Here is a 14,122-nt window from a genome sequence, read left to right as displayed (position 1 = left end):
CCTACATGAATCATCTGTTTTAATGTTAACATAGCCTCCTTTGAAGTACAATTTCCAGCCCATTAGGAGTTCAAGCTACAGCTTGTTTGTCATAGCAGCAGAGCAGAACAGCACCATAGATGATACAGCTGCTCAGCTCGACACGTTTTGGGGTATTAAAACAGTCTTTTTAAACTAATGACTGTTCTCCACCTATGTTTGTGCCACAGGGAACCATCCTCCCCGTGTCTCTGGATCTTCAAGGCCTCCTGTCGGTCGCTCCTTGCCAGCTGACTGTGTCCTTCTCTCTGAGGGCGGACAACCAGGACCTCTCTCTGGAGCTGAGTCAGTCCTGCAGGTCTCCACACGTCTCTGGGACCCTCAGTCACTCCTTCACTGGGCTAAGGAGTCAGGGTCTACCACAAATCATTACCATAGAGGCGACTGCTCCTACAGGCCCCGACCAGGCTGGAGCTCTGCTTATCAAAGTGGGGACATGTAACATCATAGCCAAAAGAGTCATAGAAACCAGAGAACGGACACTGTGGCTCTGGGCTCTGGAGTCTAAGTGCCCACTGTTACAGGTAGGACTTTTTGGGTGACTACTTGATGTCTTTGTCAGTGTTTTCATCACATACACACAAAAATAGAAAGGAATCTTTTATGTTGTGTTCCAGTTAAGTTGCCTTGAATAGGGCATTTTGATTATACAGTCATGAAGTGGAACATGCTACAAAAGAACAACCTACTCTTACAAAAATCACTGATTGTGGAGGATGAGACAACAATATTACTTTCAAAAGTCCACTGATACTTCAAAAAAAATTCTACATATCCCATATTTTTGGAAGATGTATTTTTTTTTTTTTTTGCGACCAGCATCAGTCACAATAACAACCGACTTCTCCTCCATTAAAGGCTCATCTGAATGGTTCTGTGTGGCAAGATCCTCGGGGTATGTGGACAGCATCGTTGGACACTGATCTGAAGGGCAGAAGGGGTTTCCTGAGGCTTACTGCAAGGGCCTGGCCAGAGTTGAGTGTTGAGGGTGAGTTCATCCACAACCTTCCTGCTCTCCGAGATCTGCCAAAGAGCAGCAGACTGAGAGTCACCGGCAGGTCCACAAACCAGCGATATGATGCGGAAGCCCTCGTTCAGATGGAGGAGTGTGCTGTCAGAGCCAGTGGGGCTGTCATGTCACCGCCTGGCCTGCAGGGGTCGCTGGTGTATCACAACAACTGCACAGTGATTCAGGTACAGATACCACTGTTTGCAATCTTTAATTATGAACATAAGAATATTACTGCCTGTAAAATCTATAATCTTTAATCATTTCCTGTTTGTGTTTCTAGGAGTGGGGTAGTCCGGACAGGATGGAAGTTTCTGGGTCTCTGCTGGTCTCCACCACTTTTGTCGAATCTCAAGTCACCATGGTGATAGATGACGCAGAGTTACAGACTTTAGTGTCTCTGAGAAAAACTAAGGTGTGGAAATGCATTTTAAAGTAATTCGATTTTGCTATGATTGATTTTTATTTGATGTTTTATTTGTTACCTTTCACAAATGTCAATTAATTTACTTTAAAATGCAATTCATTTCGCATTATAATTGTGTTACCTGTGATGTAAAGATGTCACCTTCCTTTTAATGTTTTAAATGTTTTGCTTTTGCAGGATAAAAATGAAGCATCATTAAATCTAAACCAGTCTGTGCCCCTGTTGAAGAAACTGGGTTTCCCTGTGAACGCTGCAGTAACAGTGAATTCTGGGAGTCACAACAATGGCTCATACTTTTACATATTCAACAGCAGTGCAGGAAATCAAAAGGTGAGGCCGGTATCAGCACAATGAAACCTGAAATATAATACCATGTATATCTTTATAACCAACAGCTGAAAAAAGACCAAAGAATAAGTATTTCTGTATCTGCGGTGTGCTCGGCTCCTGAACCAGATAGCAAAGGATTCTCAAACTGAGCATCTGTCAGTTATGACTTCGATACAAAATGTGACCGTTCACAGTCTGAATTTTTTTGCAGTTAAGTCAAGGGATAACAGTGGCAAAGACGTCTGAGACAGTGAGAGTCAAGAGTCATTTTAGACACACAGTGAATCATTTGAAGAGATTGGGACTCCCTGCAAATAACAGCGTGCAGGTGAGAGGTGAAGAAATATAAAGCTGAGTGATTTAACTGTTCGCGGGCTGCACTAAACCCTGTACAATGGCTGTGCGTGCAGGTGGAGCTTGGTTCGGCTGAGGGGAAGGCTTTGACCTTTCTGTCCCAGTTTGGAGGTCAGCAGGCGGGACTGAGACTGAAGATGAAAAGTATCCCCGCCATCAAAGAAGTGAGAGGAACCATGTGGCACAGCTGGTCATGGCTGCATGACAGAGGACTGCCACTGAATATGGAGGTATTGTAATATACTGACAACCTGTATATCTAAGAACACTTACAGTATACTGTATGTCCTTTGTGTTGTTGATAATTTCCTATCTCAATATGTGCTGTTTAATTAAGAGGTTAGTGGCAAAAATAAGCAACTATCTCTGGATATTTTTTTTTTCTCTAAGGGCTTCTGCTCCATTCAGGAGGTCTTATCTCATCTTCGGTCCAGAGTTCATTTCACTGTGGACAGACACAAGCTGCTCGTCTCTGGCTTGAATGTCAGTGTCGCTGATGGACATCTGGCTGTGCTTCTCTCTTACTCTCCACCGGGTTTTAATCAAACAAGGACGCAACACAATCTAGACACTGTCCTGACTGCTCAGTTCAAAGGTCAGATTGTAATTAGAGCTGGGTTTGATATTTGCGTGCAGTAGCCCACTTCAATGTCGTTTCCTGAAGTTTGGGAGGGCAAAATATTCCCTTAGTTGTTCCTATGTCAATGATAAAAGGACAAGACAGTATAATGTTGTCTTTATATAACCAACAATACCATGATTATTTTATATCGGGTCCATTTGTATTTTTCCAATCAAGTTTGATCATTTTATACAACTGAAACTAAAATATTATTTTTAAAATACTGATAACTTTTACATTTTGTCCTGTAAAAGCAAAAGATGGTTTAGAAAAATGGTTTCCTCATGATGGCTGTGAAGCTCGCTCAGGTATGATGGCTTTAACCTGAGACACCGGTACTCTGATCCCCGTTGCAGGTCCTCTGCGCAGCGCCTCATTAGACGTTCACAGTCTGGACCGGAGGATCCGAATGGTGGGGGACATTGGGGGATGGGGGACACATGGAGGGACCAGGGAGGTCAGAGTCACACTGAAACACACCGTACAAGGACAAGCTAGCCCTGCTTTGCAGGTAAGGTGAGAATGCACATAAAATTCCCACAGCTTTGTTCTTCTGTGCTGACACCTCTCTGACTGCTGATGCAGGTCGAGGCCTGGGGAAGACTGACAGAGTCGCAGCTGAGATGCTCCATGGCTGTAAACCCTGAACTCAGCTCCTCACTCGCGCTCATCGTCCAGGGATACCAAGGGCCTCATAGGTATATTAACATACACATACTGAAATCACATCAGTCATCCACCATTGCAGCAGCCTAGTGTCAGACAATGTCTAGAAAGAGCTAAATAAAAGCACAAGTAGTTAGAATTGTCTCTTTCCATGACACATACAGATGGTGTTGCATACAGCAGGGTTGCACGCTTTCTTTGCTTTTTATTTACTCCTGTTGGCACAAGTTGGTGATAACTTTATGCATTCTAATCTCATTTCACAATAAAAATGCAACTAATTAAGCTACTGTGCTGTAATTGTCCCCAGGTCAAAACTATTCAAACTACTCAATTTGTTAGCCCCCCAAAATATTTTAAAATGTCCTACCCTGCATCAAACATTAATGAATTCATTTAATACTAAACAAAAGCTCTGACAAACACGTGCTCATACACGTAAGTGACAGATGTTCTTTTGTCCAGCAAGGACCTGATGGTGAAGGTGGTCCAGAATATCCCCCAGATGTTGGTCTACCTGCCATCTCAGCTCAATGTGCGGTCTCAGGTGGGTTCTTCTTCTCAAATGCACTCCAATTAAATTCAATCAAATTACAAATGCTTTTATGTTGTTCCTACTATCTGTACCAACATGACAGTTCACACAAGCGTTGCCTTCTCTCCTCCCTCCTCCAGCTGAACCAGTCTCAGTCCAGTGTGTCAGGTCAGGTGGAGGTGTTGTCAGGCAGGAGGAGGCTGTGGGCTCTTGGGGAGCTGGCAGCCATTGAGAGCGGATACAGACAAGCTTTAGAGGTCAAACACTCGTATCCACAGGTATCTCTGAGCTCAAACATCACCGACATTTTCATTGGCAATATTGCATTTTTAATTTGGTGTCAAGAAAGATCACATACTCTGTGAGCTATTGTTTATAAACAAACAAATAAACAGAAGATATTTCATTGATAACTCAAGTTTTTGCCACTACTGATGTGTTTCTCCTCATCCTGTTAGCCTTTATTTATCAAAATAGAGCAGATAATGTGCATACGGCATTTTATTGCTTTAGGCAGCGCACTCAAATCAACTCTGTTATCAAATTTTGTATGTATTATTTTATATTTATTCATCAAAGCAGACTTTTATGGATTAAAATCTGAATACTTTTGTCCTTCCATTGCCTGAACATGAAGGTGTACATCCACATGCAGATCCTCATCATGTCAGTGGTTGTCTTTGTTCTGTAGTTGAAGCCGCTGCCCAGGACCGTCACAGTGAGGACGGTGTACGAGGCAAGGAAGTGGAGCTACCAAGTTCAGCATGCAGCCGTGTGGGGCAGCCAGAAGTTCAGCTTGTCTGGTCTGTACTCTGCTCCTCCAGCACTGGAGACGGGGAACCAGACGCTGAGGGGTAAAATATTACACAGACTTTGCAGAAGCTCTCAGATGTTATAACAACGAGGCTTGATCATGTTTACATTATCCTTTAAAGCCAACATGAAGCTATTGTTGGGCGAACTGTCCTCGACGTCCTGCTAACTTCCCGAGATCCTTTCAGACTTCAGATGACTGAAGTCTTTCTCTCGTCCTTGCATTAGTTCAGATCACCTGTGTTCCCCGTTTGACCCATCTGGAGGTGACACTGGAGCGTTCCTTACATGGACGACTGGACAGCGTTTTACTGGGCTGGACGAGGCACGGACAACTGGAGCAGGTCAGACTGTACAAAGTGTGACGTCACCCTGAAAAAAATGAAAAGCGTCATTCGAGCCATGTGGGTTTGTTTCGTGACATCTGCTTTTGTGTCCCTCAGAGTCTGATGCTTTTCATTCAATTATCATGAGTGGACACAGAACAAAAATCGAATTAATTGGAATTAAAATGTAACACTTGAATAAAATATAAATGAGGAAGTGACCCTGAAAAACAAAAGAATAATGGAACAAGTGTACTTTTAAACCCAAATGCGTAAAAGTTTTTTTTTTGTTTTTTTTTAAAAGAAACATCATTTAAGCTATATAATACAGATGTTGGTACCTGGAAGAAAATGCGTGAACTGAATCGTGACCACTCAGGGAGCTACTGGGTTGCCGCTGCATTTGCAGTAGCAGCTATAAAGATATTAATATCCAGACTGACGTGACCTCCGCCGTGCTGCATGACGCTAGCTCTGCATTTGTGTCATGGAAACACACCTCTTGCCTTTTTGTGAAAAATGCCAGAGCTTTAATAAAGCAGGAGCATCTCCTCTGCTTTCTGTGGTTTCTTTTCGTCTGAAGACCAGAGCTCTCAGCTCGTGGAGCCGCTCGGAGGAGACGAATGAAACCAAGCTGGAGCTGAAACAGCCTTTTTTCTCCGCTCTCCGCCAGCTGTCGCTGCACACGCTGTCACGCAGCTCACAGGGGGAACAACGCAGCAGCCACCAGGTGAACGAGGACGTTCGCATTATGATTTTACTATGTTTAAACATGACAGGTTTACCATGCATAATGCAATTTACTCAAATTATATTACATAGACGTGTGTATTTTTTCCGGGGACAATGAAACTAAAGACTGACGTTTCACTCCAAAATAACATTTTCCAGAAATTCTTGAGGATTTATTTATGAATTTTCACCACTTAGAAATACAAAAATATTCATGATTGCTGGGTGCATCACTAAATCCCTCCATTTAATGCCATATTTCAGGACAACAAACAAAGATAACCACCATTAAATGCCAATAAATGCATTGAACCTGTAACATTACAACCGCTTGTGAATTTGACTTTGTACATAAACTTTAGTAAAACAGATTTCTTTCTTTAAAGTTTAGTTTTAAGTATTTTGTGTGTCTGTGTGTGTCCATGCAGACACATCTGTCCTGGGACAGTGCAGCTCCCGTCAACGTCTCGCTCACCCTGACCAAACAGTGGCAGACCAACTCCAGCAGGGGGCAGGCGTGTGCTCTGCTCTCAGCGCAACAGGTCGGTGGCTCCTCAGCAGTCTCAAAGCTCTTCATGGATGAGGCTGCATGTGAGGAGAATAGTAGAGGAGTTTGCGTGACAGCCAATTCCTTGATATGTGTGTGCGTGCGTGTGTGTGTGTGTGTGTGTGTGTGTGTGTGTGTGTGTGTGTGTGTGCAGATGGTTTTGTCTTCAGTTGAAGGTTGTGTGTCAGTGGGCCAGGAGGGAAACTCATACACACAGAATGCAGAATTAAGATGGAACAACAGGAGTGTCAAGCAAGGCATGAAGTACCAGGTACTCTGCTTTATACTGCTTTTCCACTATTAATGGCTGATGTTTTAGAAATAAAAGGAAAAAAGTTTGTGTTTCCTTGTTGCTTCTAGAAAGGTCCGCGGGGAATACACATCCTTCAGGTTAGTGTTGGCCTGGACCGAGTGTCTCCTGCGCCTTGTCCTTCACACACACTCCTGGCCAAACTTCAAACCAACCTCAGGGACCGTTTGGAGCACACTGTGCTGCTGGGCCTCTGTCCCCCTCAGCCTGTGAGTCCACACATCTGTCACATTTGGCTTTGCTCATTTCCTTTCTTCAGTCAGTGTTGACTCTCTGTGTTTCTCTTAGACTTTATCGTGGTCGGGATCCCACAGAGCGAACACCGGACAGGAGCTGTTTTACACTCGCTCTCGCCTGTCAGTGACGGGACGGCCGCACCAGTGCAGCTTCACTCTCGCCCTCATCAACTCCTCTACATCCCAGAGGACCAACATGTCTCTGTTCTCTGAGGTAAACAACTGGAAGGACCACAACATAATACACCTTAATGAAGACTGAAGAAGAAAAGTATTTGAAAAAACTTTCATTGGAACATTTTTAGAAAGTGAAACATTTTGACCTTCCCTCTCTGACAGGCTGTTGAGGGTTGATCCTTGGGTTTTGGGGTTAAATTGAAGATCATGATACGATTAGGGAAAGCACTTGAGCCGTGATGGTTTGAAGGAATAGTTTAAGATAATTGGGAGATATGCTTATTTGCTTTTTGATGAGAAGATTGACATCAGTCTCATCTGCGTGGCAAATATGTAACTAAAGCCTGCAGATGTTTAGTTTAACTTAGTATAAATACTGGAAACAGGGATAAGTAGCAAGCTTGGCTTCATAAGGTAACAAAATCCCCCTTCCACTTCCTCATGCTCACTAATCAAAACTTTTTTTTTTATCTCAGTTAATAAATTTAAAAAAAATTAAGTGTAAAAGGACAAGTTGTGTTTTTCCTGTAGGTCTGTAGGTTAGACAGTCACTGCAAAGTCACTTCCTACAGACTTTAGGAAGTTGCTACATCTATCTGAGACATAGTGTGTCGTGAAAAAGCTCCTTGGTTCTTGGCTCTTAAAAAAGAAAACACAAACACCTGCTGTTGACGCAAAGGAAATGTATTTATGCTGCAGCATAGGAGACAATATTTCCTTAACGCAGTCTCAAAGAATATGCATTGAGGTGCAGCATTTTTAAACTGAACAGAGAACTCAGAACTTTGTTTCCAGTGGTCAGATATACATAGCACATCGTTTTCTGAACCATGTATAGATGATTTTGAAACAGAAATCACAGTAAGCCACTCAAGTGCCACACATAACCCTCCATAAAACCATGACTAAGCTTCTTTTTTTTTTATCAGTGTATACAAGTCCAAGCATGTGTGTTTACCTTTTACAGTCTAGGATGGGTAATTGGACTGTGGAGGTCGGGGGTAGTGCCTTAATTTGGCCCCGAGGGTCAGGCCTCCAGGTGCAGGCCACACTGGACCGCAGAGAGAAGATCTGGCTGAACGGGACGGTCGAGAGACGATGTCTGAAGACCACAGTTGGTTATATGAAGGGTAAATACATTCGAATCCCTGCAGTGCTTGCAATAATGCCAAAAATATTAAAACTATAATTACGAGGAATTTTGTCTGTTTACGTGGAGGTCCAGGCTTGAGGGAGGATCTCAGTGTGGCAGCATGTGTGGGAACAAATCGCAGCTTGATGCTGGATGTGAAGAACAGAGATGACAGCGGCAAATCTGAGAATCTGGGCTCTGTGTCTCTGGCAGCAGACAGTCAGAGGCTGATGCTGAGAGCGAGCGGCTGTTTGAAGAGTTTAACTGCAGCAGAGGTATCATCAATAACACCAAAGTATTCAAAATTTAGCTTGAGTACAACCGGACACTTCAGTACAGTCTGTTTTCCTTCATGTCACAGGAACGTGTTCACTATTTGAGCTCTCAGATACAGAACAAACTTCTGGAGAGAATCAAGACATTACAGCATCTCCTCGTAGATTTTAGACGACAGGTAACCACAACACACAAACTAGGATGCTTCATTTACACAAAAGCATGTGGTGGCTTAGTTTTTTTAAAGCTGTGACTGCTTCTGTTTTATTTCTTCAGTCCAGAGACAGTCAGCTGCTGCAGGAGTTGAGTGCCGTGCCTCTCCATGTTGCCCAGCGAGGCGAGGCTCTGCTGGGGCAGAGAGACAGAAGCTTGCCGTCTCTGTGGCAGAGCAGCCCCCTGCGTCACATCGTGACTGACATCCTGCCTCGCTGTCTGAGTCTGCTGCAGCACGCCTCGCTGCTGGGACAACAGGAGCTTAGGAGTGAGTGCAGAACAACTATGCTTACCAGTCCTGCCAGCTTGATGGGGCCCCACATTTTGTGTTGTTAAAAAACACGAAAAGAGGCACCCTTTGCTGCACTTCTATTTCCCATGCCATAACATTTTATACTGTACTTTTTCTTTTTTTATACATGTAGAAAACTGCCAACGGGTACATGAGCTACAATGCCAGATTGCTGTACTCTGGTTGTGCATATACAGTAAATTTAGTCGCTGGAAACGTGCTCTTTAGTTTTTTAGTTTGAGGGCAGTCCAGTCAGTCTTTCTCTTTCCTCACAGGCAGAAATCTAATTTCTTCAAGAAACGCAGAGCTAATCCTCTCTTCCTTTACTTATTTATCTGAAACATAACAACAAACTTTTCAGTCACTCATGTCAGTATTTCTATTTTTATATACAGTATCATTGCTTTTTTCAAACATGATCACAGAAATCCTGTTTTCTCGAGATGTCTTGACCCGTTTCCCTCACAGTTTTGTTTCCTGTAAGTTTAGTGGCATCTGTGATAAAGTATGAATGAGTGTAACTGAATCCCTGCTGTGTTTTTTGCACCCTGTTCTCAGGGCCCTTGGCCACTCTGGCAGGTGTGTACCAGGATGTGAGGGGCCAGAAGCTGGAGGTGGTATCGAGGGAGGCTGTTTTGTTGTGGACTGAGAGGCTGGTGGAGGTCCTGCCTGCTCTGCTGGAGAACCCCCATCTGAGGCCGCTGTCACAAACTGGCGTCACCACACTCAGCATCGCCTTGGATGTGGTGAGGAAATTCTGTTTTGTGTTGGACCACAGACAAAATCTTTTTTGGCTCTTGTAAAGCATTTATAAATATTTTTTACAATGTTTGCACATGCACACAATTATCCCAGTCATAGCTGTGCCTTTGGACAGTCCAGGTTATGTTTTGTGTATATATTGTCTTATTTTAAAAACTTGGAGGAGTTATTTTCCTGGATTTGAGAAACCTGTATATGCCAGGACACTGTGGCAACAGCTTATCCAGATGCCTAATTGCAGGTACATCATCAAATTAAATTACATTGTGTGCAGTCAGTAAAACATAAAACGTGATCATAAACTTTTGACTTTGCATCCAGTAATCCTAACATAACTCAGTGGGTATGGAAATAAAAAATGTGCTGGATGTTGAGGAGTCAAAGACAAACCATTACTGATATTTGAATCATGTATAAAGATATATTAATATCTAGGTTATATAACATTATATCCCAAATATGGCCAAATCTACTATCAGACTCCAAACTGTCGTAACATGCAATAAAATCCTTTAAATGTTCTTATCAATGTTCATTAATTTCTCGTTTTCTATGTCAATCAGGCAGGCCAGCATACCTACCACTGGATTGAGACCCGTTTGGCCATGGCTCTGTCTGGAGTCAGGAGACGACTGGCTTCTGTCTACAAATTCTCCTCCAGGTACTGCAAATAGCTGAGACTTACATAAAGAAAAGCTGCCTGTGTCCATTCTTTCAGAAAATTACTTGAACATGTCAGAATCAAACATATACAACTCAGAGTCCTGCCATCTGCAGAAGTTCTCTGATGACTCTGCAGTGGTAGGATGTATAAGGGATGGACGGGAGGACGAGTACAGGGCAGTAGTGGAGGACTTTGTGGAGTGGGCGGGAAGGAATCACCTGCTCCTGAACGTGACCAAGACCAGAGAGATGGTGGTCGACTTCAGGAGGAAGACGACGGCTCCACAACCGCTGAGAGTTCTGGGAGAGGAGGTGGACATGGTTGAGGAGTACAAGTACGTGGGTGTGTCCATCGACAACAGACTGAACTGGAAGACCAACATCAACGCTGTCTACAAGAAGGGGATGAGTTGACTCTTTTTCTTGAGGAAACTTCGATCCTTCAATGTGTGCAGCGAGATGTTGGAGATGTTCTACCAGTCTGTTGTGGCCAGTGCATTGTACTTAGCTGGGGTCTGCTGGGGGAGCAGCATTGGAGCCGGTGACACCAACAGACTTAACAAACTGGTTAAGAAGGCCGGCTCCATCATCGGCTACAAACTAGATAGTCTGGAAAAGGTGGTGGAGAGGAGGACGCTGAACAAACTATTATCCATATTGGATAATCCTGTCCACCCTCTCCACCACCTGCTGCAGGGACAGCAGAGCACTTTCTCCAAAAGACTCCTCCAGCTCCACTGTCACAAGGACAGATACAGGAGATCATTCCTGATACAGGAGATCATTCTTGCCCACTGCAATAAGACTGTACAATAACTCACCTCTGGCAAAATCCATCACAGTACAATAACACTGTTGACTGTGTTTCTTGGTTTGTTTGTATATAATATATATAGATATATAATGTACTGTATATACTGTGCATTTTATATTTTATATTTTTTACTGCTATTTACTGCTATTTTATTGCTTTTCTATTATTCTATTCTATTATTTTATTCTATTATTTCTATTATTATCTTATTGCTTCTGTATGCTGCTATAGCGAAAAAAAATTCCCCTCGAGGATTAATAAAGTAAATACCTACCTACCTACCATAACTCACTATTTTGTAGTAAAAACAAGCAAAATCTGGAATAGATTTAGTTGTTTTTTTAGATGCATATCTGTTCACAGTATTTCGGAAGTATTTCATGGACTGGTTCAAAGCAGGTTCTTCATGTTGAAATATAGTTACTGCAATGCACTTGAAGCTAATATTATATGTAACCCAGGTGTTTAACCCAGATGCCTGTAAATTACCAAATCAATCCTTATTTAAGAAGCAATAAACAGTTGTGTCATTTTAAACTTCAAAGTTTAGCATTTGCTGTTAAATGACCAAATGTTGTGGCAAAGCAAAACAGATGTATGAAAATTATTCCAGTAAGACATTTTGTTCAAAGTTTCTTGTTTTGTTTTTTTCCAGCGAATGTTCAGTGATCATGTCGGTGCCACTGCCACTGCTCCCCTGGTCCAGGCTGGCCGAAGCCGGGCTGATGGAGATCCTTCTGGAGGAGTGGCTCCTGAGGCCTCTGCAGGCCCTCGCCTCCGTCAGACCCACTGCCGAACTTTATCGTCTGAAGAGGAAGATCATGGACAGCCCTTTCTCCCGTAAGATGACATTTTAACAACAGTGTTAGTCTTACAAGTTTATTACAGCGCCACGAAAAAGTATTGGACCCTCTCCCGATTTCTTCTGGTTTTGTGTGTATCTCTTTTTAAACTGCGGTAAATCTTCCAACAAAACTCAACACAAAACAAGGGCAATCCAAAAAGGTTATCTACTACTTACATCACCAATGTGAGAATACTGAACTTAATAGCTAGTTATGCAACCTTTGGCAGCAACAACTGCAACCAAACCCATCTGATAACTGGAGATTAGTCTCTGTTGGTGGATTTTTGGCCTGCTCTTCTTTGCAGAGGTGCTTTACTGCGGCCACATTTAAGGTTTTATGACCATGAACTGCTCTTCCCGCAATATTAAATTCAATTAAATTCAATTTTATTTATATAGCGCCAAATCACAACACAGGTTATTTCATGGCACTTAACACATTAAAGTTCTTACAGCAGAACTTTACAATATTATACAGAGAAACCCAACAATTCAACAATTCCCACATAAGCTAGGAAGGGAAAAAACTCCTTTTTAAGGGAGAAAAACCTCCAACAGAGGGAAGGAAAAACTCCCTCTGAACAGGAAGAAACCTCTGACAGAACCAGGCTCAGAGGTGGGCGGCCATCTGCCTCGACGGGTTGGGGTGAGAGGAGAGCAGAGAGAGAAAAGGACAGCATAGAGATACAAGAGAAGAACTGTTGGTGGAGATGACAAGCGCAGGGCAGAGACATGCAGCTCCATGACGGGATATCTGCAAAAGAAAGAAGAGAAACTACGCGAGCGAGGGAACTGAATGGGGACACAACAGATAATAAGGACAAATTATGGGAGAGAAAAAGATGGTGAGGTATGAGTAAGTTAAAGAGTAGGAGGAAAGAAAAGAAGCTCAGCATGTAACAAGGTCCCCCAGCAGCCTCGGCCTATAACAGCATAACTAAGGGTTGGTTCAGGTCTACCTGAGCCAGCCCTAACTATAGGCTTTGTCAAAAAGGAAAGTTTTGAGTCTAATCTTAAGCTAGAGAGGGTTTCTGCCCCTCGAACACAAACTGGGAGCTGGTTGGTTCCACAGGAGAGGAGCCTGAAAACTGAAGGCTCTGCCTCCTATTCTACTTCTGTAAACTCTAGGAACCACAAGCAGACCAGCGTACTGAGAGAGAAGTGCTCTGCTAGGATTATATAGTTCTATAAGATCTCTACGATATGATGGAGCCTGGTCATGTAGAGCTTTGTAAATCGTCAACAGAATTTTAAATTCTATTCTTGATTTCACAGGAAGCCAGTGAAGAGAAGCTAAAGCTGGAGAAATATGATTTCTCTTGCTAAATCCCATCAGTACTCTTACTGCAGCATTTTGGATCAACTGCAGGGTTTTTAATGAGTAATTTGGACATCCTAACAACAAGGAATTACAATAATCCAGCCTGGAAGTGACAAATGCATGAATGAGTTTTTCTGCATCACGCTGAGGAAGGATTTTCCTGATTTTATTAATATTACGTAGATGAAAGAAGGCAGTTCTGGAGATTTGCTTTATCTGGTGTCTAAAGGACAAATCCTCATCAAAGATGACTCCAAGGTTCCTCACAGTTTTGCTGGAGGCCAAGACGACGTCATCCAGAGTAACTAAGTGATTACAGAAAAAGTTTCTGAGGTGTTTAGGACCAAGTACAATAACTTCCATTTTGTCTGAATTTAGATGCAGGAAGTTTTTGGTCATCCAGGCCTTTATGTTTTTTAGACAGGCTTCAAGTTTTACTAACTGATTAGTTTCATCTGGTTTTATAGAAAGATATAGCTGAGTGTCATCTGCATAACAATGGAAGTTTATGCAGTGCTTCCTGATGACATCTCCTAATGGAAGCATGTAGTATTGGGCCGAACACTGAGCCTTGTGGAACTCCATAACTAACTCTTGTTTGTCTGGAAGACTCATTGTTGATATGAAAAAACTGGAATCTATCTGATAAGTAGGATTTGAATCAGTCTAATGCAGTTCC

General features: G+C 42.7%; 1 protein-coding gene across 1 annotated transcript in view; it reads left to right on the top strand.

The window, feature by feature from the left end:
• The window catches only part of LOC138629070 (uncharacterized), a 41,700-nt gene that overhangs the window by 20,289 nt on the left and 7,289 nt on the right, over window positions 1-14,122 (top strand). Inside the window, exons 44-68 of the mRNA XM_069712565.1 lie at window positions 210-563; window positions 898-1,233; window positions 1,332-1,463; window positions 1,653-1,805; window positions 2,017-2,133; window positions 2,216-2,389; window positions 2,550-2,754; window positions 3,138-3,292; window positions 3,367-3,479; window positions 3,913-3,994; window positions 4,123-4,260; window positions 4,674-4,836; window positions 5,024-5,139; window positions 5,705-5,851; window positions 6,282-6,395; window positions 6,555-6,671; window positions 6,761-6,919; window positions 6,999-7,160; window positions 8,091-8,253; window positions 8,349-8,530; window positions 8,617-8,709; window positions 8,808-9,012; window positions 9,595-9,782; window positions 10,362-10,459; window positions 11,931-12,115. Coding sequence (XP_069568666.1) covers window positions 210-563; window positions 898-1,233; window positions 1,332-1,463; window positions 1,653-1,805; window positions 2,017-2,133; window positions 2,216-2,389; window positions 2,550-2,754; window positions 3,138-3,292; window positions 3,367-3,479; window positions 3,913-3,994; window positions 4,123-4,260; window positions 4,674-4,836; window positions 5,024-5,139; window positions 5,705-5,851; window positions 6,282-6,395; window positions 6,555-6,671; window positions 6,761-6,919; window positions 6,999-7,160; window positions 8,091-8,253; window positions 8,349-8,530; window positions 8,617-8,709; window positions 8,808-9,012; window positions 9,595-9,782; window positions 10,362-10,459; window positions 11,931-12,115 — 4,051 coding nt within the window. The remainder of the gene's footprint in view (window positions 1-209; window positions 564-897; window positions 1,234-1,331; window positions 1,464-1,652; window positions 1,806-2,016; window positions 2,134-2,215; window positions 2,390-2,549; window positions 2,755-3,137; window positions 3,293-3,366; window positions 3,480-3,912; window positions 3,995-4,122; window positions 4,261-4,673; window positions 4,837-5,023; window positions 5,140-5,704; window positions 5,852-6,281; window positions 6,396-6,554; window positions 6,672-6,760; window positions 6,920-6,998; window positions 7,161-8,090; window positions 8,254-8,348; window positions 8,531-8,616; window positions 8,710-8,807; window positions 9,013-9,594; window positions 9,783-10,361; window positions 10,460-11,930; window positions 12,116-14,122) is intronic.

Source organism: Brachyistius frenatus, unplaced genomic scaffold (genome assembly GCF_029030835.1).
Source record: "Brachyistius frenatus isolate BFR_SWC_R1_liver_20210118 unplaced genomic scaffold, ASM2903083v1 Contig_110, whole genome shotgun sequence".
NCBI classification, from domain to species: domain Eukaryota; kingdom Metazoa; phylum Chordata; class Actinopteri; family Embiotocidae; genus Brachyistius; species Brachyistius frenatus.
The sequence above is the reverse complement of the archived record's forward strand: the minus strand, read 5'-3'. Positions and strand labels throughout refer to the sequence as shown.